General features: G+C 40.1%; 3 protein-coding genes across 5 annotated transcripts in view; 2 read left to right on the top strand and 1 right to left on the bottom strand.

Annotated features, from left to right (window-relative positions):
• The window catches only part of LOC102227258 (rho GTPase-activating protein 44), a 30,316-nt gene extending 19,867 nt beyond the window's left edge, over positions 1-10,449 (top strand). Inside the window, exons 19-23 of one of the 3 annotated variants that reach the window (XM_005801471.2) lie at positions 699-1,211; positions 3,872-4,017; positions 4,119-4,505; positions 5,146-5,197; positions 7,021-7,103. In XM_005801471.2, coding sequence (XP_005801528.1) covers positions 699-1,211; positions 3,872-4,017; positions 4,119-4,505; positions 5,146-5,153 — 1,054 coding nt within the window. In that variant the 3' untranslated portion in view covers positions 5,154-5,197; positions 7,021-7,103. Of the gene's footprint in view, positions 1-698; positions 1,212-3,871; positions 4,018-4,118; positions 4,506-5,145; positions 5,198-7,020 lie in introns of all 3 variants that reach the window. The other 2 variants (XM_005801469.2, XM_005801472.2) reach the window with 2 other exon arrangements.
• Positions 8,790-13,484, bottom strand: rnf222 (ring finger protein 222). The gene has a single exon (XM_023348906.1). The coding sequence runs from the start codon at positions 13,283-13,285 to the stop codon at positions 12,659-12,661; it is 627 nt and encodes a 208-aa protein (XP_023204674.1). The 5' UTR covers positions 13,286-13,484; the 3' UTR covers positions 8,790-12,658.
• Positions 13,485-15,024: 1,540 nt separating this feature from the next.
• On the top strand, positions 15,025-24,314 carry LOC102221380 (nuclear distribution protein nudE-like 1-B). Its single transcript, XM_023349543.1, has 9 exons — positions 15,025-15,190; positions 17,249-17,345; positions 18,681-18,834; positions 20,147-20,295; positions 20,383-20,519; positions 20,611-20,778; positions 20,858-20,949; positions 22,694-22,839; positions 22,922-24,314. Exons 2-9 carry the CDS (start codon positions 17,260-17,262, stop codon positions 23,001-23,003), a joined length of 1,014 nt encoding a protein of 337 aa, XP_023205311.1. The 5' UTR covers positions 15,025-15,190; positions 17,249-17,259; the 3' UTR covers positions 23,004-24,314.
• Positions 24,315-24,318: the final 4 nt, after the last annotated feature.

The raw sequence follows: 24,318 nt of genomic DNA, 5'->3' as shown, positions 1-24,318 counted from the left end.
TTTTAGCTTGCAGTTCATTTATTTTTTTTCTGTTTTGACACACTCATTTCTACATTTCTGGGCTTTCATTATCACCTTCAAGCACATGAATAATCAACCCTCAGTCTTTTTTTTTCGGCCCATGTGGCAGACGAGATAATTTGGCTTCTGGTTTGGCTTGCTTTATCCTCATTTCCCGCAGCTCTTTCAGCCATTGAAAGGGTTTTGTGTCTGTTTCACACTGCCCTGGGCTGACTGCAGGACCTGGGATGCAAACAAGTCATATATTGCGAATTCCGGTTTCCATTTCCAGCAGTGAGGAGATCCGCTTGATAATATTGTGAGATGCGGATGAACACTTTGGCTCACAGAGAAAGATCCTCAGAGCTCTCTGCAGTGTTCAGACACAAGATGATCACAGAGGAAGTGTTACACGCTGTATTCTTTTCCTTTGCCAATAAAACATTCTTTTTTCTGCTTTTTCTTTGCGCTTGTCTTTGTATTTGCACTTTGAACTGGGCTGGCTGTGTCCGATGGCTGGTGCCATAACCTTTGCCTAAAATGCTTTTTTTTTTTTTTTTTACACCGTGTTTGAGCAACAGACCAACTAACACCGAATCATGGCAGCAGCTTTATTATTCTTTATTTCTCCACTGCGATTCCCTGTTCAACCACTAGAGCTGTTTTATTTGTGCTGTCTATTCTCTTAATGTCTACAGCTCAGAGAACGTGTCGCTCAATCGGCCAGACACCTCTTTTGCCCACCCAACCCCTGGGGAGGACCGGCCACCCCCTCCTTACCCTTCCTCCTCGTGCCACTCCATCCCCCACCACTTTTATCCCAAACCCCCACCTTGCGCTCGTCCTGTGGCACCAGGTCCCGAGTCCCAGCCCCCTGGCTCACCACCACCCCCAGTGCGCTGGTCTGGCTTCACTCCTCCCGCCCCGCCCCCTTCTTCCTCCTCTTCTTCCTCCTCCTCGTCACTCGACATCAATTCAAACCCCAAACCTAGCTGTCTGCACTTCCCCAAGCACAGCCCGCCAGGTGACTTGTCACAAGCCCCTCCGCTCGACACTAACGCTTCTCCACTCTATGTCAAAACCCCCTTGCTACTAACCCGCCATGACCAGAGTCACAGCAACCCCCCTAGCCTCCCTTCGTCCGCTCCCCCACCCCCGCCGTGGGCTGCCTGTCCATGTGCCAGAGAGAGAGGACCCCCCAGGCTGACTAGGTAAATACAACACTCCTGTGGCCACTGTGGGTGCATCACAGAGCTCCAGCTGTTTTTCTCTTCTAGCTCGCCGGCTCAGATTTTGCTTTTTGCTTTTTCACCCCTCCCCTTTCAGTTGACTTCTGGTTCTTTGACTCTCAATTTGTCTGGAAAAGTGTTTGAAGTGGGGTGTCTCTCCAACCAGAGCAGTTCAAATGATATTTGACTGTTTCAATTTTGAAGTCTACAGTGTCTTTTAACCACCTCATTCAAAGCATTTTTAAGTATTTAGATGCCTGAGCAAAAGCATATTTCCGCAAAGCTCATAATTTGAAGCTTAATGTTGACTTTCGCCCTTTTTCTAACTTGTTTTGTCGGTTTTACTTGCACAAAGAAAAGAGAATATGAATCAACCTGACACAACTCTGTCATCCCAATCACACCCCTGGTTGTGACACACAACGTCTCGGTAAAATTCGAATAACAAAAATCTCACCAATGTCCGAGCTCGATGGAGATTTGCTGTGGTTAGAAATTTAGCTGAAACACAAACTCAACACACAGAAAAAAGCCAAATGTAATTTATATCAGGGGGGTTCATGGATTAGTTCTCTCACTTGGATCAAATGCTGGCTCGTTATCAGGGCTCTGCTGAACAATGACAACATGTTGAGTAAGTAGCAACTGCCACCAGGGAGAGAACTGAAACATAAAGGATGCCACCCCTTGCGGTCTGACCTTGGACAACCTTGATTTATGACATACAAAAATATAAAAGCATAAAATGGAATTTCGTCATTGTTCTAGCATAATTTTTCCTGGGAAATTGAAAATGTCAATAATTTTTTATTTATTTATTAGTTTATTTTTACCGGTGACACTGATCTAATTTGTTTAAGAACTGCAGTTTGCCTCTACAGAGGCGACATTAAAATCAATGCTTTGCAGGCCAACTACCTAAAAACTGAAGCTTTAAAGCTTTTTCAAATACATTTTTAAAGTCATTTTTTAGGCATTAAATTACTTAAACTAGTTTTGTTATTTATTCTAATATGCCAATCTGAAAACTGATGTTTTAAATGCTACAATACTTCTCGAGAGCAACTGATATTCCAATGGTTTTACTAGGACTTTTTCATGAATATGTGACTCCACATATTTTCATCTTCTGTAAGAGCATGTCTTGTTCCTCCTAAAATTATTCACGTTGAAGTTTGCCATAGTGATAACATAACATATTTATTCTTTATGTTGATATGACTTGTTGATATTTTTTACCTCATAACATAATGTTCTTCAAGTTAATTGTCTGCTTAAAAAACATTGAGAAACATCATTTTTCAGCTTTGTAAATGTAGTGGTTTGCTTTAAACATAAAATTTGATGACTATCATTTTAGCTTTTCTCTGCACAGCTCATTGTTTTTGTTTGGACATCTGTCTGAAGAGTACAGCACACAGAACAGGTGAAATCATGAGGGTGGCATAAAATAAACCTACTACAGGTATAGACTGGACCATTCTTTCATTTGTTTTGACACTAGATGCAGATGTTACGAACTCAACATATTTCACAACTTCCCTGGTCAACTTTATTCTGTTTGTTAGTATGTATCCTAATCTGTGTGTTCAATCTGCAACACACTGCAGAAAAAACTGAAACATTAATGAGACAAAACATTGAGATGCCATTGATTTCTAGCTTGAAATAAAACTACAATCAAGCCAAATGTAAATAAAGAAATTATTTGAATTTGATGCTGTATTGACCCTTCCCACTGCAATTTTAACAAACAATCTCAAATGAAGGCTGCAAATCTGTATTTAACCTCCAGTCACTGAGGGAGTTAACAATGAGACATTTTGTCTAACCACTAATTTTTCTCATAATTTGTGCTTTATGTAGGCCATTCTTGGCCCTCTGAATGTCTCTGTGTTGTAGGTTCAACACAAAAGTATATGTCTCCTATTGTCCGCTTTTGTTTTTTGCTTTTATTTATAAGTTCTTAGTCAATAGGACCGCAAATTTCCACTTACTTACAATTAGCACACTTTTGAAAAAAAAATGGAATCTAAATGTAACATTTTTTTAAGAAAGAGTAGTAACAATACATCTAACCAAGAAAATAAATAAAATCATTCAATATCAAAAAGTCAAGAAAATTGTATTTATGTCATTTTTAATAAGTCACATATCAACCTGTTTGGATCTACAATGATTTACAGGTCTACAAAAATTTGACTACTCAGTTTATTTCAATAAAGTATTGCATGCCAATGTATTTAGTAGGTAAAAATGAAAAGAAAAATCAGTTTCCCCTGCTTTTTCATGTCATACATAGTGTACATATTTGGAAAATGTTGCAGCTTTGCACAATTATAACAACTATTTTTGAGGCTTTTTTGAATTTCTAAAATTATTTACTTTAAACATCTCCGTAGTCTTATGACTGTCAAGTTTTAACTGTTAGTTGTGTTTTTGTTCTTCATATATTGTAATTTTCAGAACCCATTTTTAATTCTGGTATGAGTCTAATTTATCTGTTCCAAGTGATGGTGATGATGGTGGTTATGGGTGTTTTGGTGTTGACATAAAGCAGACAGTCCAGTTTCTTTCTATTCTTTTTTACTGATTTGCTGTTTTCATTCTGGTTCAGATAATAATATCTGCCTACTTTTCAGTTCGCTAAAGAGTAAAGAGCTTTCCCCTGTGATTGGACACAAAGGCATCCAGGTGGCAAGTCCAACAGTGCCCCCCAGCTGCAGCCCTCAGAGCAGCAGCCAGTCCCCCCACTCAACTGAGCACAGCCCTCACGCCCTGCGCAAAGGTTGGTACTTCTCTTGCTGTGAGCTCTCACTGGCTCTCAAAACCTACAAATGTTTTGTATTGATATATTCAAAGTAATGAAAATGCTCTCTGTGATTTTAGGTTCCAAGAAGTTGGCCCCTGTGCCTCCAAAGGTCCCTTACGCCCAGTCTGGAGGGATGTCTGACCAGTCCACAGGTCAGCCATCACCTGTAAGCCTGTCCCCTACACCTCCCAGCACCCCTTCCCCGTACGGACTGACCTGTCCTCCAGGGCAAGTACCGCCGTCCTCCCCTGGACAGACTCCACTCGGGCCAACCCACTCGCTATCATCTCCGCCCTCCCTCTCTGGGACACTCACCAAGTCCCGGCCTGCCCCTAAACCTAGGCAGAGACCGAGCCTGCCCCCTCCTCAGCCACCCCCAGGACCCCCACCCCTGGCTCCAGTCCCTCAGCCTCTGGAGCAGGACCTCCTGGATGGACTGTCTCCTGGAGAGAGCATGTCTACAGGTAAATACCAGCCTCTGGAAACAACCTCCCCACCGCCACCACAGGTGGGGCTGCAGCGGCCCGCTCTCAGACTCGCTGTGGCTCTGTCCAATGGAGATGGTGGACGAGTGTAGGACCCTTTAGGACTGTAGACACAGAAGACCCCTTGTCCCTTTAAATGACTCCTCCCAATCAAAAATCGGAATGAAATAACAAAGTGGCCTCTTAAACGCAGACACTTGAGAATTATGCAATGTGAATATTAGTATTTTTGCGCTGTAGTGAGCGGATCTCCTAACCTATGTATTCATTGCTTGTGTTATGTGATGATGTTTCTGGGTAACCAGTGGAAACATCAAAACAGCATAGCTCGTCCTGCTTGTATGGAAGTTTGCCATTAGATTCATCATGTGCTCTCTGTTTATCTGTGTTGCCCAGACCCCCCCCATGCGGCAGAGGTAGGTCAGAGGCTTACACAGTTCGCTCAAGACAAGTGTCTCTCCCTGTGAGCAGACATGGAAACATAGCCAGAGAATCCCACATTATATTTACAGTATTATGTTCTGATTATGAGGTGCTTTGTTAATATATACCAATCTTTTTTTTTTGTTATATTTATCATTCTCTTGTCCCCCCCTTGCTACTACTGTGTACTTTGCAGCTGTGTGAGGCCAGGGATTCAGTGTGGGCTAAGTGTGAGGGGGACTTTTAGGGTAAGCCAGACCGCCCCTCGCCCCATGCACTCCATCTCACTGCCTGGCCTCGTAGTGTGGATGCCTCTGGGGTTTCCTGCAGCCTGCCTCAAACACTTACCCTCAGCTCTAAATCAGATCTTCTATTACCCTCTTAACAGCAATATTGTATCTTTGCACTTTGTTGGTCAACCAGTGGTGCATGGCTCAAGGATTTCCCAGAGTGCACCACACTGAGCTCACATTGCAGTAACCATTGCTTACAAAGGTCCATCCTAAAGCAGCCCCCTGCTCCCTTCTTGTGCCTTTTTATTTCCAAGTACCATGGCGGCAGGAATCCCCCTGCCACTTTTTTCGGGGGTCTTCAGGTAACCCCCGACCCCCTCCTGCTCTTCTACTCGGCAGGTTCATTGCTTTTTATAACCTCTGCTTCCTCTTACCACGCTCCACCTCATTCCTACACAGGAATAGTCATCAGTCTGTTTGGACGTGTGGCTTCCAGTAAACGGTGCAACACACTAGATTAGCGACAGTTTCTGCAAATACTATGAGCAGAATTAATGAGATTTCCATTGTTACTTTAAGCCACTTGGTGTCTCGGTGCCATCTTTCTCCACAGAGTTCCACACACACATCTTGTTGCCTCTGTGTTTTGGCTGTTGTTGTAGACGTGTGGTGTGTCACTGTGTTGTTGGATTTTTTTTGCTGACAAAAAATGTGTTGCTGTTCTTTGAAGTTTCAAAAAGCTGTGACATACTTTACCTTACAATATTATCATCCCATGAACCTTTGTCACATTTTGTCATTTTCTAGCCAAAAGCCTCTCAGATTTATTTTATTGAGATTATGTGATTGAAATTACACAAAGCAGTACATCGGTCTTGTTTAATAATTCTTTTGCAAATAAAATTCCAAAAAGTTAGAAAATAACTCAGTCTCAATCTTAGACAACAGTAGTTTTTCAACAGATTCTCAATTGAAAAGGCTATTTTTAAATAACTACAGCATACCATTGTTCTTATGTTGTAAATTTGTGCATACTGCACAGTATGTTATTCTTATTTCAATTTTTTTTAACTTTTGTGTGAACATGGTGGTCCCACCTTAATTAGCTGATGTGATAACTGAATTTTCCCACTGTGGGACGATAAAGGATAGTTCTATTCTACTGTCATTTAGGTCTGGGCTTAGACTGACTAAAACGTCTCCCCGCTTTAAACTAATTGAAAACCATGCCTTACCTGTTGAATGTATTCCTATGTCTTTATGATAGAATTTGCTTATTAATATTCCCTTAAAAAACTCTGAGGCCTTGATGGAACAATTGGGTTTATACTGAGTTACAATTTATTAATTAGATGTCGTCTTAAGAAAGTTTTATTAATGGTTTTCAGATGAAGGTGGCAGAATAAACACATATGCCACACTTTTCAGATTTTATGCCTTTGGTAGACATGTATCCTTTCCACTTCAAAATGATGTGCTACTTTGTGGACGTTGCAATACAATAAAGTTTGTGGTTACAATGTGACAAAATGTGAGAAAGTTTGTGGAGTGTGAATACTTTTGGCACTTTCCCTACACTAACTGTTTGCTACAGTTAACATCAAACTGGAAACATCCCTGTGTAGAATGTGAAGCACATATAATCTACTGAGTTCTTTAAGCCACTCACTATGAGTTCAGATAAGAAGCATTAATATTACTTCTGCTTTCTTCCATTTTTTTTACTTCATTATCATCATCATATGCCTTCCCCTTTCCTCTTTTTGTCACTCACGATTACCATTTTCACTATTTCACTCTTCACACTTACCTTTCCCCCCCATCATGCTCACCATTAGATATCTTCAATTATGAAATCCCCTCCATCAATGTCAATCTGGACAGCCTCATCGATGAGTTCAGCGGTGCCCCCTGCAGGAGGTCCCTGGCAGTGACAGACTCTCCAGAGGGGGACGCTGTGCCTGAGGAGGAGCCCCAGAGCACCATTCTATGACCTATAACCCTGACGCATCATTTACCAGCGTCCCAGTGGCTGTATATGCTTTGAACTGTCAACACCAAGGCCTGGTGGAAACACTGACTGGCCTCACCAAATGCCCACCTGAAACCAGAACATGAACCTTTCCTCACATCTGCTACAGGCTGCAAAGAAACTCATCTTTCCCAGCTGCTTATTTTACGTTTATGTGACTACAAACAAAACAAACAAAAAAAAACACCAAAATGCCATAGTGGATGAACTGTTGCCTTTAAAGAGAAAAGACTGGGAAATACCGTAAATAAGTATTACATCAAAAAATATTTTTATCACTGATTTATCTTTTGCTTATTTGCTTTACTTTGTAATTTTGTTTCGCGGTGCAATGCTCTACGTTTCTCGATCGTTTTGTAGTTATTTTGTTTTGCCTTATAAGAACATGCAATCAAATTGCAATATGATGTTCACAGGTTGTGCAAATAAGTTGCTTTTGGGAGACTGGCATGGTTTGGAGCAAATCCTCAGGTTGAAACATAGAGTGGGAGCAGGGCTCACAGGGTATTCAACTTTGCACACATCAGAAACACACTGGGCCCTTTAAGGCAGGCTTTGCATGCAGGATGGAACATTTAAGTCAGTTTTAATAAAGTCCCTTCATTTTTACTCCACCTGAAAAAATAGGTGTTTACACATGTACAGGTAAAGCTCACCTAAACTCACTCTACATTGTACCAGCACATAATCAGAAGAATGTTATTGTAATTTAAGCTTTTTCTACTTGCACCCGTTGTTCCGTTTGGAAGAAGCAACATGTTGTTTTTGCATGACGAACCGATGTGATTGATCTGCTTCAGATTCAGGGCCTCTGAGTGATTTAGTTTTATTTCCTAAGTGTTAATCTTAAAATTTTGTTTCCCTCTGAGAGTAAATCCTGACCCTCACGCCTGTTAGGATGCTGCAGCTTGATGATGATGGATGAAGGACTACACTGCCTTTATGTTTGTGTGATTCTCTCTCTTAACTTTGTTTCAAGTGCTTCAGGTTCAGTGACCTTTGACCCCTGAGTGTAAATACAAAGACTGTACATAGGTTTATGTATATAAAATTGAGAGGAAGATTATATGTAAAATGCATATCTGGAACATATAATGATATTAATATATGTGCTGATATTTATCGTGTAGAAAATGACATGATTAAAATTTTGATGTTATATTTTGTTCCTGCACACAATGAACAGGTGTACTGTAGATTCATGTTTTTTTTTTCTTCTTCACTTTTACACCGTTTTACTATGGTGCTGCAGCAGACATGCAGAATGTTCACTCTGCAGCAACTCATCTGAGATCTTCCGTCCTGTTCTAGCTCTTAACGATCGACTTATGATTCCTCCATCTAAAAAAAATCTATCTGCATTGAAAGACATTACTCTCGAAATACCCAAATTATTTTTTAATTTTAACCCAAGACAATTATGAAGTGCCTTCCAGAAGTATTACTACATCTTGAACTTTTTCGCTGCAGCAAACTTCACTATGTTCTATTGAACAAAACATAGCAATGCATAACAATGAAGGGAAAGATGCAGAGACATAATTTTGGGGGTTTATATGCCTCTGTTTTTTTGTGTTTTTTTTTTTTTAGAATAGCTCAATCTTAGGCAGATTGGATAGAGAGTCTGTTAACCTCAGTTTCCAAGTCTTACCAGTATTTCTTCAGTCTAGATCTTACTAATACATGAATATGTTTTTATGTAAGCCATTCCGCTCTTTGTTTAGGGTTGGTATACCACTGAAAGGGGAGCGTTCACTCCAGTCATCAATCTTTTGTAGCCTCTCACAGGTTTTCTCAGTTTTTAGCACCATCCTTGTGCTCATCAACTCTGACCAGATTCTCTGCCCTGTTGATAGAAAAGCAACCCCCACAGCATGATGCTGTTTAAACCATATTTTCTAGTTGGGTCTTAATTTTCTGTCAGACATAGCATTTTACATGGGGGGATTTAATGAACTCTGACCTGAGATTCTTCTTTCATATACCCTGTGTTTCTTCGTGTCTTGTGGCACACTTCAGAAAAGAACAGTTTGACAATCGTGCCACTCTCCTATGCCAGATGTGAGGAATGCATCATTAAAAGGCTGTCCTGTGAATAAATACTTCCACTTGAGCTGTGGCTCTCTGTTGCTCCTCCAGAGCTCCCCTGGGCCTCTAACCTGCTTCTCAATGCTCTCCTTGCCTGCCTTGTCATTTTTAGCGGAGGGCTATATATTGGTAGATTTGCATTTGTTCCATGTTATATTCTAATGTCGTTCATTTAGAAAAGCTGAACAATTTTATCCCTGGCATTTCTTTCTGTTCCTTGATCTTCAGGCTGCTGTTTTGTCATTAATATTCTATAACAAACCTTTGAGGCCTTCACAGAACAGATAGATTTATACTGAGATTACATCACTCACAGAAGGACTCTGTTTTTGCTAATAAAGTGACTTTGGAAGGCTGTTTGGTGCACTGGCTTTCACTGAGGTTAGAACTAGAGAAATATGAAAAAGGTTCCAAAGGTATTAATGCTACTGCAAGGCACTGGAGAATTTTGAAATTTAGCAGATGGGAGATGCAGCAGAATCACTTTTCTATGTAATACTAATCTTCATAGAGCAGTGATGGTGTTAATTAAAGCACATTTACAGAGTTTACTGGTCCACCTTAGTCCAAAATATTTGCTCAAAATTGCCTTTTTCCAAATTTACTTTAAAGAAGCCATTGCATTCATAGTAAAGCATTTTTAAGTTGAATCCAAAAACTAGGTTTAGTTCACTTACTCCCAATATGGGATCTATGGTATGCCTCAGTGTGTGTGTTCTCAATGGACTGACTATCTCTATGAAGACTTTGGTGATGTTGATTATCTTGATAGTTGTGGTAACTTTATGACAATAATTGCAAGTGCCCTCACTCTTTGTTACTTTTGAACAACAGGAATAATCAATGTGTGTTAGAAGTTTTTATTTTGTGTGCTGGCTCCATATGTTCATACACAGAGGCAAAACTATCTCTGAATGTGACTGGTGCAGGTGTTTTAGTAGTAGACTGCTCTACAGCTTAAGTGAGTGTTAGGATGGGATAAAGTTAGTTCAGGACTGTTGGCATGTGTTGTTAACAGAACATGGCAGTATTACTCTAATGCTTTTAGGCATCATAACTGGAACTCACAGCCACACTGGAAGCATGCACTCAATTCATTATAGGTGTGATAATTAAGCTACAAACAAAACAACAACAAAAAAAAAACTTCTGTACTTTCCCAAAAAATGTGAGTCTTTATTTTTGGTTGCTGCTGTAAATTAACTACAGCTATGTTTTTAAGTGCATATTAGTTAGAGCAACTTTTTCCACCTAATGATACACAGTTCTATTGTTTTATTGAGCTTTTAATGGCTGTAGGTCTATTTCCACTTTATCAAGGTGTCACAGGTATGTTGACATACCTGTGACACCTTCTGCAGGTATGTCGCGCCAAATCAAAGCCAAGTTTATTTGCATATTGTGTGGATTTAAATCAGGAAGGGACAAAAAGAGTCATGCATGCACTTGGAAAATATTTTTAACAGACCACGTCCTTTTGTTAATCACTGTCGTGTCAAGGGATTGTGAGAGAATGTGAAATGCAATGGGCGCTCTTTTGTGGGATTTTGAGCAATACAGAGGAGGAGTGTAGGTTGCCTGTGGATGTACAGCCTCCTTCTGCTTTCACAACTAATGTATAAACTAAATCTGCCGCTTGTCGAGCCCACCATGCCCAACCCTTCATTCTCTGCTTAGCATAATGAGTGGAACACAGTGTGTACTGTGAAGCCTACCTGCAATCCTTATCAGAATGTCAGAAATAAATATATATTAAACTCTACATTTTTAATAACCCCACTTGGTCATTGCTGCTTTATTTCCTTCCATCAACAAACATCACCCACTGCAGTTTGTAGGTTTGTTGTGAAGGCATGTCTTTTATATCCTGCTACTAACTTAGGAGCTAGAACATTTTGTTCACTGAGCCTTCTCATTCTGTCTTTGACCTTATTTTGATACCATCTTTACACTCTCTCTCTCTCTTTCTTCTCTCATGTAGCATGTGATGCATTTTTTTGGGTCAGTGTGGAAAGGAAAGCCAAATAGGAAAAAATCTTAAACGGCAGATTATTACTAACATTACTAACATGTGAGGAACAAATCTGTGATTAAGTAGCAGAAGTCTGTTGAGGTGTGTAACTAGCGGAACTGGCCAAGCAGGGTGGGTGAAGAATTGCAACAAGAAGGTAATGGGAGTGTACACTGTTTTGAAAATTATGGTGATTCATACAGAGGAAGAGTCTAACCTCTCCTAAATCTCAACCACAAAATGCACAATGAACTGCCAATGTTTGAATTGCAAGTTTGTTGAAAATGATCTTTTTAACAAATGGTTGCAATAGTGACTGATTGTAATCTAACTTTCAATATTTTGGTCTTGATCTGATGCAGTTTATCCTGAAGGGCTCTGGTAATCTAATCAGTCAAGCAGTGTCTCTCCTTACAGTAGACAGGTACAGCTCATCTCCTTCAGGCTGCCATGGGTGCATGAATTATTTCTAACAGATCCTTCAAAGATGTCTCTCTTTACACTGTCTTTATGAGTAACTGGTTAAAGGATTCTTACCAGTTCCAAACTTCAGTAACACTCAAAGGTTATTGTTGGATTCATCATTCCCTGCTTCATGATCATAGTTTGCTACAACAACAAGCTCCAGTTGATATTATTGTGACTAATCCACAGGTCAACATAAACTAGTGCCTAATTTTATGTTTTTTTAAATGATCACATGTGAACTTAATGTTCCTTTGAGTTCCCAAGAATCAGCTGCTTTGTGCCTGTCACGTGATGTCCCAGGAAAACACTCTGAAATCTGTGTTTGTAAAGTGACATAATGTGAAAGAGTACTAGGTGTGTGAAGGCGTGAGCAATGCGATGTTTCTACCTGGAAAAGTGGGAGGCTGTGGCTTTACAGGTTTGGCCACAAACACGTGTACTGCTGTTTGGAAACACAGCAGTACACGGGCCTCTTTAACAACATCCTCGATGTCTAAGGATTGTTTGTTGACTTGGGGTTAAAAGGCTGCAAAACGGAGACTGTTATTCATGATGAGCAACAATTTAATGACTAATTCATCTTGTTGTTAAGGCAAAAATTTAAGTTAGACTGTTGCTTAGCAATATACATTATGTGCCAATGAAAGTCTTTGTTTTAGTTATCATTTTAATCGAGATAAATTAATTAATTTGTCAATACAGACCTACAGTCCAATATGACTACAACTGAATACTTGAACACACAGTTGATATCGTGATACATTGCTGATTAGTGAAACTCACATGCACAACAACGTTGAATTCCAAGGAAACATTGTCCCTAAAGGTTCTTGAATCGTTTCCACTTGGATCTGTATGCTGTGCATCTTCAGCAGCACTATGCCAATAAAATCCAAGGTAAAGTCGCGGCCACCAGTGCCAGAACAGTAAAGGCTGACAGCAAACAGAGCAAGCATCGCGACGTGGTGCAAACCCTGCGTCTCTCCCTGCGCTGAGGGTGAACCACTGTCATCACAACGTCGAGCGCATCCTCCTCTGCCATCGGTCGCCCCTGGGCACTTATGATGAAGATCTGACACGCATTGTGGTTGTGTCCGATTAACCTCTCCTGACGGACTCGTCGAAAGATACTCCCGCAGCAGTGGGCTATCCGGTTAACTCCGCTCAGTAAGCTGCCCCCGGAGGCGCGCCGTGCGCTCCGGAGCTGCGACGCCGTTGTCGGAAGAGGCACCTCCAGGGTCTGTTCTTCATCTGGATACTTGGTCGCTGAGAGTGCCACCAGCGATTCTTTTTGCCTCTTGATGAACGTCAGATGTCGGCAGATGGGGCAGACAATTGTGTCCCTGATGACTCCATCGCTGTTAATGCTGACCAGAGTTTTGACCAAGCAGTCGTGACAGAATACATGTCCGCAGCTTAAAGTCCGCACACTGCCCGACAGGATCTCATAGCATACTGGACACTCCGGTGTGTCGTCTTGGCTGTCCTCTTTGTAAAGTGCCATGTAGAGGTAGTAAATACTGAAAACAAGTTGTCTAACAATAAGAACCCTTAGTGAAGGAACACTGAGGTGCTCCTAGTTCATTGTTCCTCATTGACTGCGCTGTGGCTTTGGGTGGAGGCCAGTGAGTCTTGTAAAACAGGGTCTGTCACCTGTGACAACAGAAACCTATCTAATTGGATCCAGTTCAAGTTCTTAAATGGTACATATTTTATGATCCTCAACGCACGCCTCTCACTGTCAGTGGTGCTTGTTTGGCTATGTGAACCATGTTTGTCCAATAATTTGATTAATTAGATTTTTCAAGTGTGTAACAAAAAACACTGAAACTTTCAGAAGTCAGTGTATCCTACTTCTGACAGGTGAGACACAGATCATTCGTTTTATTCATTTTCGTATGGAGCATTTTGTTTTCTGGCTGTTATGCACCACCTTGTGGTCACTAAAAATAACTACACCTAACTATGTTCAAGAAAAAAAAAATACTTTACATAACTGTATACAGTACCTGCAAAATAAAATGGTCTCCATAATGACCAGATCTCACTGCAGCAGAGAAGCTTTGGGATGTGGTTGGAGATTCGAATCATGGATTTGCAGTTCAGACAAATGTGCAGACAAATGTTCAGCAACCACTTATGGTTGCTGAACATTTTCCATGAACAATATGGATCTTTTAAAATCTCTGAGGGATGTTCAGACACCTTGTTTGGTCTATTCCATTAAGAATTGAGTCAAGAGAAAAATGGGGTGTAATTTGTTATTATAATATAATAGAATCTTAATTCTATTCAATTCAATAAAAGAACTTTATTTATCTCCAGGGGGGCAATTACATGAGGCACGTGGATCATACATAACAATACAAGATAAAATACAAGATAAAATAAGTAAATAGAAGGAAAGAGCAATAAGCAATGAGAGCAATAAGTCTTATGTAATGAAATAAATGGTGAGTATATTGTGACCAGAAGTTTACATACACTGCATAAAAATACCTATTAATTTCACCTATTAATAAGCTTTTTTTGATTCTGGTCAGTCTGCATTACCAGTTTCTTTTCTGTGAATATGACCAGATGGCTAAAGAATGAGAAAACACCTTTTATGAGTGGAAAACAATTATGCTAACTTCAACTGATTCAAGAAATCAGTCGAAACTTTGGAACATACAGTGTGGAACTTTGAATACAAATTTGTTTCATTTAACACACAATCTGCATCTTGAAAGTTCTCATCTGCACACATTTTTTTTACTCTTACAAAAATAGGAAAAATTCCACAAATTTGTCCACACCTCTGCCTGTCGATGTCCCAGCTGTCTTCCACAGTACATAAAGCATGCATGTTAGGGTTAGTCCCTCAGGGTAGGAATGTAACATGTAAACTACACTAAACTGGTTTAAATGTGAATGCACTGTTGTTCAGTGCAGTTTCCTGTCCATGTTTTTGTTTGGTGACCTAGTGACTCCGATGGATGGATGGATGGATGGATGGATGGATGGATGGATGGATGGATGGATGGCTATGATTGAGACGTATATCAAAAACATGTATTTTTGTTTTCCATCTGTCACTAGGTGTCAGGTTAGTCCTCTTGTGGACGCCACCTTGTGGTTATTGACATAACTCCAACATTCAGATGGAAAAGGGAAAAAAAAAAGAAAAAGGAGGGCCTCTTTTAGTTTCAGACGTTACGTAACGTGAAACTACGTCACGGCGTACGTCTTGCATGAGGATTTACGTTAGTTCCGGGAGACGCGTTGGCAATTTCCTAAACACATTCCAGTTCCCTCAGTCAGTGTCAGAGGCCCATACCGGGAGAAGGAGTGCGTCTCGTTGTGTGTTTTACCGGCTGAACGGAGTATTGTTGAAACAGAGGACCAGACAACCGGTTGATATGAGCAGGTAAGGATTTAAGTATGATTTATTATTGTCAATTATTGGCCTGTTCGCTCAACGTTTTCCGGCGCTGTTCTTTTGTGAACGTTACGAAGATAAAAGCTCACATTTCGACTGTACTACTTAGCTTTTACATTTAATTTAATTTAATTTAATTTAATTTAATTTAATTTAATTTAATTTCAGTCCGCTGTTTGTGGAACCTTCTGGCGTCTTCAAACACAGGACTGCTTCAGTCTAAATGTAGGGTGTCAGATAGCGACATGTTTAAATTAGCGACCTCTTCTCTGCTTGACTAAATAACTGAGATAAATAATATCCAGTCTGTAAGATTTGTTTTAGATGAATACTAGTCGTTGGTTTTACGTTTCAGAAACTGTTAATGTTTGGAGTTGGGGTTTTTTTTCTCTCCTTTCTAATGCTCAGTTCACAAAAGATGCTAATTTAAGGCAGCAATCTAGCAGAAGATATTAAGCCTTAACATAAGGTTCGGTGTGTAATTTCACCACCACACCCTTTAAACCTTCAAGGAGTGATGCTATCCGTGCAAATTGAGCCAATAAGACTGAATAAACATTAACGAAAAAGAGTTGATGTAATACTGATCTCATCAGCTTCCGAAGGTCTGTTAAATATAGAGTCATCATTCTTAAAGCATAAGCACACAGTATGGTTGGTGGAGGACTTTCTCCCCACTTCTCTTTTAGTGTTTGTTTTGTCATGGCAAAAAAGGACGGTGAAATTATCATCCCTCCTAATGCAGGTTCCCTCCTGTCCTTATTCTTAACCTGTTACATGATCGAGCTTGACCTCTTCTGCTGGTGTGTTATGTTACCTGTACACTGTGTTGACAACAAGACATTGCAGATCTAAAAAGGCTGCATCTATAGTTCTGAATGTGCCATTGAATATCCAGTTTTCTACAAGGCTTTGGCCTGTTACCATGGCAGCTCTTGATTATCACATGTATTTGGGAGACACAGAGTCCCCTAGACATTGTTGGTACTTTCCTGGACAGCCGATAAGTCTCCCCCTATCACATGATGCACCCAACCTGGACAGCCAATAAGTCTCCCCCTATCACATGATGCACCCAACCTGGACAACCAATAAGTCTCCCCCTATCACATGATGCACCCAACCTGGACAACCAATAAGTCTCCCCCTATCACATGATGCACCCAACTTGTTTTGTCAGTGATATTTTGGGAAAACCATCCAGCTTTCCACTGTTTTGATTTGTGAAGCTGCATACTAACACATGTTGTCAGTCAGTCAGTTGCTGATGAGGGCACCTCATAGGAATGTTTCAACGGAAGAGCAGTCGCCCACCCGAAAGAGTGGAGAAAATCACACATCCTTTTTAGTCTAATCTAAGACAGAGACTAAATCTATAGTCCCACAAACCCAACAGCAGTAGCAAATATTCTTATATTTTCCTGAAAACAATCTATTATTCTGTTTTTTTTTATCTGCATGAATTAAGGTAGCTGTGTGTTATAGTGCTGCTCTTGCAAACACAACAGTGGATTAAACGCATAAAACATCTGTTTAACATTAACTACTCTTTATTTGGATATTTTCTGGAAACTGGTCGTTTAAAGTTGAAGAGCAAACTTTATAGAGGTGTAAATACAAAGTCCTCTCTAATTTAGCAAATGGCACATTATTTAGCCCATTTATACACCTAACCACACATTTTTTTTAAAACAATGAAGCAGTCCTTCATGAAGAACTAGCTGGCCTACTGCAAATTCAAATCAAAAAATACTGAACATACTGGTCATATTGTGACATGGTCAGACTTATTATTTCTCATTGTAGACCTCAAAAATGTGTTGTTTCCATTCGGGTGGCAAATTTAAAAACTGGATTTCATTGGTTGCTCTGATTTGAGATAAGAAGGGAATGCATCCTACTTGTTTCGACATGCCAAAGAACACAAAAGATTAAATATTTAGTGCTAGACGAGGGTAACCTGCTTGTGTAAAAGTGGGGTTTTTTTGTTGTGCTTTTTGCTTGTTTCACCAGTCAGTATTAAGAATATGTCTCTGTTCTTCTTAGGTTGCCCTGACATGGACACAGAGATGATTCCTAAATTTTCATCAAAGGATGAGGAGGTTGATTATTGGAAAACTCAAGCCCTGAAATATAAGAAAAGGTAGGTTGTGCCCCTGTGACTTCATACTTTGTGTCATTTACTTTATATGTGTCGGTTGTAAACTGTAAGTTGATATTTTTAGCGTTCTGTTTTTATGTGTGACCTTGAGCTGCATGTTTTGTTTTGTTCTCAGCGTTTTGTGTGTGTAATTATAGAATAATGTTTTTGCTCAATAAGCTCATCTTGCAGCAACATAACTGAGCTTATTTTGTAGCTGGCAGCAGTTCCCCTGTATTAGCACAAAAATAAAAGCCAACCTCAGTTGAGAAATGTTTGTGGTTTTCAGTGCAGGGCTACCGGGTTGAGCCTTATGACATAACAAACCGCAAACCTGCTGACCAATTCAAGAGGAAATGACAAAAGCTTTAGCAAAAGCCACAAGCCTTTCTGGGGTCTGCAGCTGTGCTGAGTAAATCTTTTTAAACCCTGCTTGGTCCCTATGTGAAACTGAGAGCCACTCAGGCAAAGTGAAGGGTTGCATATAAAGGGTTAAAGACATGGTGATTTTCCGAGAAATTCCTGCAGTGGGTATATGTGGGAAAAACATCAAGCCACGGAAAAACTAACTTCAAGTAGGTGGCTTGTTGCACGTGTTTCAAGCATGTGTTTTCTCAGGCGGACTTTAACACAAACTTGTCAACAACTGCAGCTTGCATTGTTAATGAATTACCTTTTTGAAATGTTTAACTTGCCATATTTTGCTTTGCTACATTTGACGTTTGTATGAAATGGTAACTTCTTGTAGAAGAAGTTACCATTTCTACATTGAGAGTGTAGTTTTAAATTGACTGCCTGGCGCTGGGACGTTGGAGAACTCATCTGCTGATGTCACAAGGCTTTCTGACATTGGCATGCGTGGAATGACCACGCACAGAAACTGATTCATGGATTGCAGCTCTCTCTGAGAGTATTATCTCAGTGCAAGGCAGCTGAACTCAGAGTGGCATTGGGTACAGTGTCATCTGATCAGGGGAAAGGTTATGTAAGAATGAGATTTTCCGTTCCAGCTTTGGTTGTTAATACAAATGCACCTTTTTTTATATTATACAAGTAGCACGCTTATGTTAATTCAGCAATGCTGAGATGGGATTGGTGTTGTATAGTTAAATCAAGAGTGAAAGTTAACCCTTTTCCAGGTCTATTTCTGTCAAAGCTCCAGGAACATGCCTGAGCTAAACTCTTCCTGCAGAACAATAGCTTGGCCGTTTTCTAGAACTAATGCTGCTGAGCTGCTCTGCAAAGCTGAATGGTTCCAGTGTTGATCTGTGATGCAGATGTGAAACAATGACAGTTGTTTTTTTTTCTCTCCCTCTTCTCTGTGTTTGTATCATTCAGTTGCCAAGATGCTCAAGAGGAGCTGCAGGAGTTCCAGGAGGGGAGCCGGGAACTGGAGGCCGAACTGGAGGCTCAGCTCAGTCAGGCTGAACACCGCCTTCGAGATCTACAAGCTGAAAACGAGAGACTGAAGAACGAGGCGTCTAACCTAAAGGTAAACCGCTAGAATAGAAAATTATGAAATTATTTTAGAAATCTCACAGCTGAAGTAAAAATCTGACCATTTCTACAGGAAAAACACAAAGAAATCCCCTTTCAAATCAAAGTTCTGTAACACAGACAACCACAAGTTCTTCATTATGGAAAAACTTGTCCTTTCACATCATACAAGTTGCCGTGTTTGCTTAAAATATTTATCTGGTCAGCTGGACACAGAAGATCATCTGACGCCTCTGACCCTACAAAATAAAGATTGTTTGTTCACACTAATGTCTACGTAATGGTTATGCGTTGTTACAATAAATTAATGAATGACTTGGCAGTCAAACAATCCGACACTGGAATGCAAATCAGGGTTTTTCACCCTCAATAAACCAAGTTGAAAACAGTTGTTATTCATTTTAAATGGATCTTATGGGAAAAAATGGCAAACATTTGCTACACACTGTCTTATAATTTAGTTAAATACATATACAGGATCCAGAGAGAAACATCATTCTGCTTTTGAGAAACTCTTGTATTTTAAAACAAACATTTTATAGTCAGGACAAGATTTTTAGAGATTTATCCAGAAAAAAATAATAAATTGCATAAAAGTTTAAAGAAAAACAATCTGAATTTGTTCAAATAGGACCTGGCAGGTCAGGCCTTCACAAAATCTGTCACAGGCGCATCTCCAGTTGGGACACCAAGCAGAGTTACTTGAGTCATCTGATCTGCTTCCTAGGACAGAGTTTACAAAGCATGTTAAGTAATCCTGTGGCAACGCTTAATTGGATGTCGGGATAAAGCAGAAGGAAATAGGAAGGACGAGTCTCGTTCTAAATCAGAGCGGGCCTGAGCGCTGAGTTCTGATTGTTGCCGGCTGTATTTATGTACACACAATAAGAAATTCACCATGAGCACATTGTGGTTAAACATGTGAGCCCATGTGCCACACCTAACTCTAAAAAGGAACACTGCAAATGAACCGGAGAAGGTAGGAATGATGCCTTCCTGTCTTTGTGTATCAGGGGCCACAGTAAAGGCACACAGCAATGCCTCTAATTACACGTAACCTAGTGCAGGAAGCGGGGCCAGGGGCCTCCCCTGTGAACAAAAGGGCCTTTTGACAGTGAAATAACACCAACGAACATCTCGACTGTCTTGTGACTCTCCTCATTTCCTCTGCTGTTGTTTGTGACCATCAAGCAAATGCATAAAATAGTATTTTCAAACGTCATGCTACTGTGCGCTTTTGTGCTCCTGGTTCTCTACATCGGCTCACTCCCGGGGCGTTTTCTTCTCTTTATTCTATCTGTTATCAGGAAAAGCTAGAGCAGCAGTATGCTCAGAGTTACAAACAGACTTCCATGCTGGAGGACGACCTGAGCCAGACCCGCAGCATCAAGGAGCAGCTACACAAATACGTACGAGAACTGGAACAAGCCAATGACGACTTGGAGAGAGCCAAAAGGTCAGAATCAGAATAATGCATTAAGATGCATTTAGACTGTTAGATTTTCTGCGATGTTCACGAAACAAGCCGTGTTTCTGATTTTAGGGCAACAATAGTGTCTCTGGAGGACTTTGAGAGCCGTTTGAACCAGGCCATTGAGAGAAATGCTTTCCTTGAGAGCGAGCTGGACGAGAAGGAGTCACTCCTCGTGTCAGTGCAGCGGCTGAAAGACGAAGCCAGAGGTAAGGAAGAAACCTTTTTTTAAGATTGGGTTTGTACTATTTGTGGCATTTTGGATGAGAATTTGATTAGTCACACTTCAATCTCCTGCAGATCTGCGACAGGAGCTGGCAGTACGAGAGCGGAGCACTGACAGGATGTCGGCACCGAGCTCGCCTACATCAGATATAGACAAGACTGATTCTGCAGTCCAGGCCTCTTTATCACTCCCTGCAACACCTGTAGGGAAGAGTATAGAGCATGCGTTCATCAGCCAAAAGGGTAAGGGTTGTTCCCACTCTTATTTCTGCATATATTTAAAAATATATATATTTTAATTAATTTAATCTTTTTACTGTAGGACTGACCAATGGCTGCAGCGGCTCGGCCCTCACACCTTCTGCCAGGATCTCAGCTCTTAATATAGTTGGAGACCTTCTGAGAAAAGTTGGAGTAGGTTTTATTTATTTACATTATCAATTTATAGCCAATTTATTCCTTTTGCATCTCTCTGCGAGAGTTTAGAGACGGATTCAAAAGCGCAAACTTGAAATTGCTTACGGTGGCCGACAGGTGCAAATGCGCAGCAAAAGAGAAAACATGCAAACAAAAAAGAAGACACCCCCGAATGAAATGCAGCAAACAAAAAGTGTTGAAAACGGAAGTGCTCCAGACCACTAGGGGGAGTCAAAGAAAATAGTATTCATTTCTATGGGACCAGATGCAAGATTCTTCTTCTTCTTCTTCTTGGTATTTATTGGCGGTTGGCAACAAACTTACAGTAGCATTACCGCCACTTACCAGTATGGAGTGTGGTTCGAGATGGTCTATAAACTTTCACTTTCTACCTTTTCCCTCCATTAACTCCTGATTAAACATACCCCCACACATACACACCTGCTTATATTATCCAACTTGCTTATAACTTTATATACCCCTCTTTGATATTCTTTACACATTCACACCCAACTTGCTCTACTCATATCCTATGAAATAGCTTTGTTTTTTAAGATACCGAATAATTATTTGAATATGTCTACTCCCGAAATCTCTCCTCAAAAATTCTATTAAATTAAACCTTTCTTTAATACCTACACACTCTCTCAGCATGCATCTTCTCTCTTCTTCATACTTACAACACTCTAAAATAACATGCTCTATTGTTTCAGACTTCTCACAATAATCACACTTTCCAGATGCAAGATTCAGAGAGATACCTTTACTTTCTTTCAAATTTCTTTCTCTGAATCTTGCATCTGGTCCCATAGAAATGAATACTATTTTCTTTGACTCCCCCTAGTGGTCTGGAGCACTTCCGTTTTCAACACTTTTTGTTTGCTGCATTTCATTCGGGGGTGTTTGCGTCTCTCTTTTTGTTTGCTGCATTTCATTCGGGGGTGTCTTCTTTTTTGTTTGCATGTTTTCTCTTTTGCTGCGCATTTGCACCTGTCGGCCACCGTAATTGCTTGGCTTTCTAATTTTGAAAGAAGCCGAAAATAGTAGCATCAACACATCACTGTCTGGCCACAGAGCAATGACGCATTATGCACGCACTTAGAAGAAAGTGAGGACAAATAAATTAACATTATAAAAAACTTGAGCTTTATGTGAGCGCAGCTTTCATTCTTCCAGTGAGATGTTGGATATTTTTACAGATGATTTATCTGTTCAAAATAGTCATATAAATTGAGTTCAATAAGCGTAACTCCGATAAATTTACTCTGCAACAAAGATTTGCTTGTATTATGCAACATGGGTGATGTTACAAGTTTCATCTTAAACCAGTGGATTTTATCTCCAAATGAATAATTCTCCTTTCTTTCAAAACCTGCAGCATCACTTATTGATTTAGAAACATTTTGATGAAATTTGTCTTGTCGGATGAACTGAAGTTTTGCTATTTAAAATAGTAATAAATTAAAACATCTTACTGTATTTCTTTGATTATTTCTGCAACTGTACCGATGCAATAGGGGCTCCAGCATGCTGGACAGGGTGGCTGTGTTGCTGTCACAATATTTCTGCACCAAATATTTCTGTATTTGGTGCAGAAATAATGTGGGAAAGGAGGAGCAAAACGATTCCTGCAAAAAATCAAGACATAAAATTCCACGTCTCATTGTTTTAATTTGTGGTTAAGTCACAAGCTTTACCTTTAAGGCTAAATTCAGCTTTTTTTTTCCTGTTTTGTCATTAGGCTTTGGAGACCAAACTTGCAGCTTGTAGGAACATTGCCAAAGATCAGGCAGCGCGAAAAAAATACTCCACAGACGTTGGCACAATCCTCAACAGCAACCCTACAAAGTTCCCACACCCTCTGCACACGTCCTACTTTGAAACAAGGTAAACCTCTCTTGTAGTTTTGGTTCTGCTATGTCTTAATTCTACCTGCTAACAAAAGTTCATGTCCTGTTTTCATCTGCAGCACTGTTAATGGACTGGACCCGAGCTCCATGGCAACCAACAGAGCCATCCCTCCTCCAGGCATGCTGCCTTTAAGTGTGTGAGGACCCAACATGCCATTCAAACCTCTGCTCAAAGCCCATCCAACACAACATGGCTACAAATAGGACTCATGAGCTGCTGTGTGTGTGGGTGTGTGTGTGTGACTGACTGAAAGAGGGTTGACTGGGTGAGGGTATGCATGACTGAATTTGATAGATGCATGACAGAAGTTAAATAAACTTGCCTCCAGGTTGCAGCTCAGAGTGCAGCTGGGTAGGTGCATAGCCATGTTCCTACCTGATCCCTGCATGTGCCTAAAGCAGAGCTCTTCAGTGCTTGTTTGCTGCCTTGATGTCACCGTTCATGCTGCAGCACTAACTCAACGGCTCTAACGAACTTCTTCTTGACAAAAAGGCCCTCAACTGACCACAGCTTCCTTTTGATTATTTTTCTTCATGTATTTTCTCCTGAATTGCACAGTTGAACTTATTTATATTTTGAATGTTTAATATTTAAAAAAAGGGAAATACTTATTCCAGCTGGTTTATCTTGTATGCTTTGAAATGCATATTTCTTGTTTGCTGCTTTTTTTTTGCATGTCTATTTATGGTTGCAGAAGTGTGGGTCGGCCCCGCGCTGAAGACCGAAGTGAATGTTGATTGTCTAAAGCCATGTAGCGCAGTCGTTGCCATGTCTTCTGTTGGGTGAAGCATTCTTCTGCCCCACTGAATTGTTTTCTTTCTTCTACTTATAATTTTAAGAAAACAGTTTTGTCTTTATTATGTTATGACATGAATTTGGCCCCAAAATTCTCCCTACCTGTAAAGGATTCTCAAAGCCAAACAAAATATTGAAAAATCTTTCTGACAGTTTTCAGTTTTACTGAAGCGTATCTAAACTCAATGGATCTTTTCAGGGTTTTGTGCAGTGCAGCACAGATTTTCACTAATATTAATTTGGTATTAACTTTTTTTTTTTTTTTGGTCTTGGCAGCTTTGTTATTGACTTTGTATCTATTTTTCTTCTTGCAGCTCACATTTTTAAACCCGTTATAGCCTGAAGTATAATTTAAAGGTTAGTTGTTTGTATTTATGAGATCTCAGTTTACAGTAGAGCCTGTTACTGAAGCGACTTTAGCGAGTTTGTACAGTAGTGTATATAGAAGGCGAAAATTTGCTTACATGTACATAGAGACATTTGGCATTAAAGTCCTATTTATTTCAGATTATTGCCACTGTATGGCATGTGTTGAGATAACGAGTTTTACTTTTGTACAGTGGTTACAGCCATTGTAATATGCTATTAAATTGTCAATTGTTAAAGTAAATAAAGATTGAGATAATAAATATGCCTATGGTTTTGGTGAAATGAAAGCAT

Source organism: Xiphophorus maculatus, chromosome 16, assembly GCF_002775205.1.
Source record: "Xiphophorus maculatus strain JP 163 A chromosome 16, X_maculatus-5.0-male, whole genome shotgun sequence".
Classification (NCBI taxonomy): Eukaryota; Metazoa; Chordata; class Actinopteri; order Cyprinodontiformes; family Poeciliidae; genus Xiphophorus; species Xiphophorus maculatus.
Note: the sequence above shows the minus strand (reverse complement) of the source record. Positions and strands in the feature narration are given on the sequence as shown.

What these genes read in the sequence shown, in the direction of transcription:
- rnf222 (XM_023348906.1), bottom strand. Translation starts at nt 13,285, where the DNA reads ATGGCACTTTACAAAGAGGACAGCCAAGACGACACACCGGAGTGTCCA.
- LOC102221380 (XM_023349543.1), top strand. Translation starts at nt 17,260, where the DNA reads ATGGACACAGAGATGATTCCTAAATTTTCATCAAAGGATGAGGAGGTT. An exon ending in GCCCTGAAATATAAGAAAAG is followed by an intron (nt 17,346 to 18,680) that starts GTAGGTTGTGCC and finishes TGTATCATTCAG; the next exon opens with TTGCCAAGATGCTCAAGAGG. An exon ending in GACTTGGAGAGAGCCAAAAG is followed by an intron (nt 20,296 to 20,382) that starts GTCAGAATCAGA and finishes TTCTGATTTTAG; the next exon opens with GGCAACAATAGTGTCTCTGG.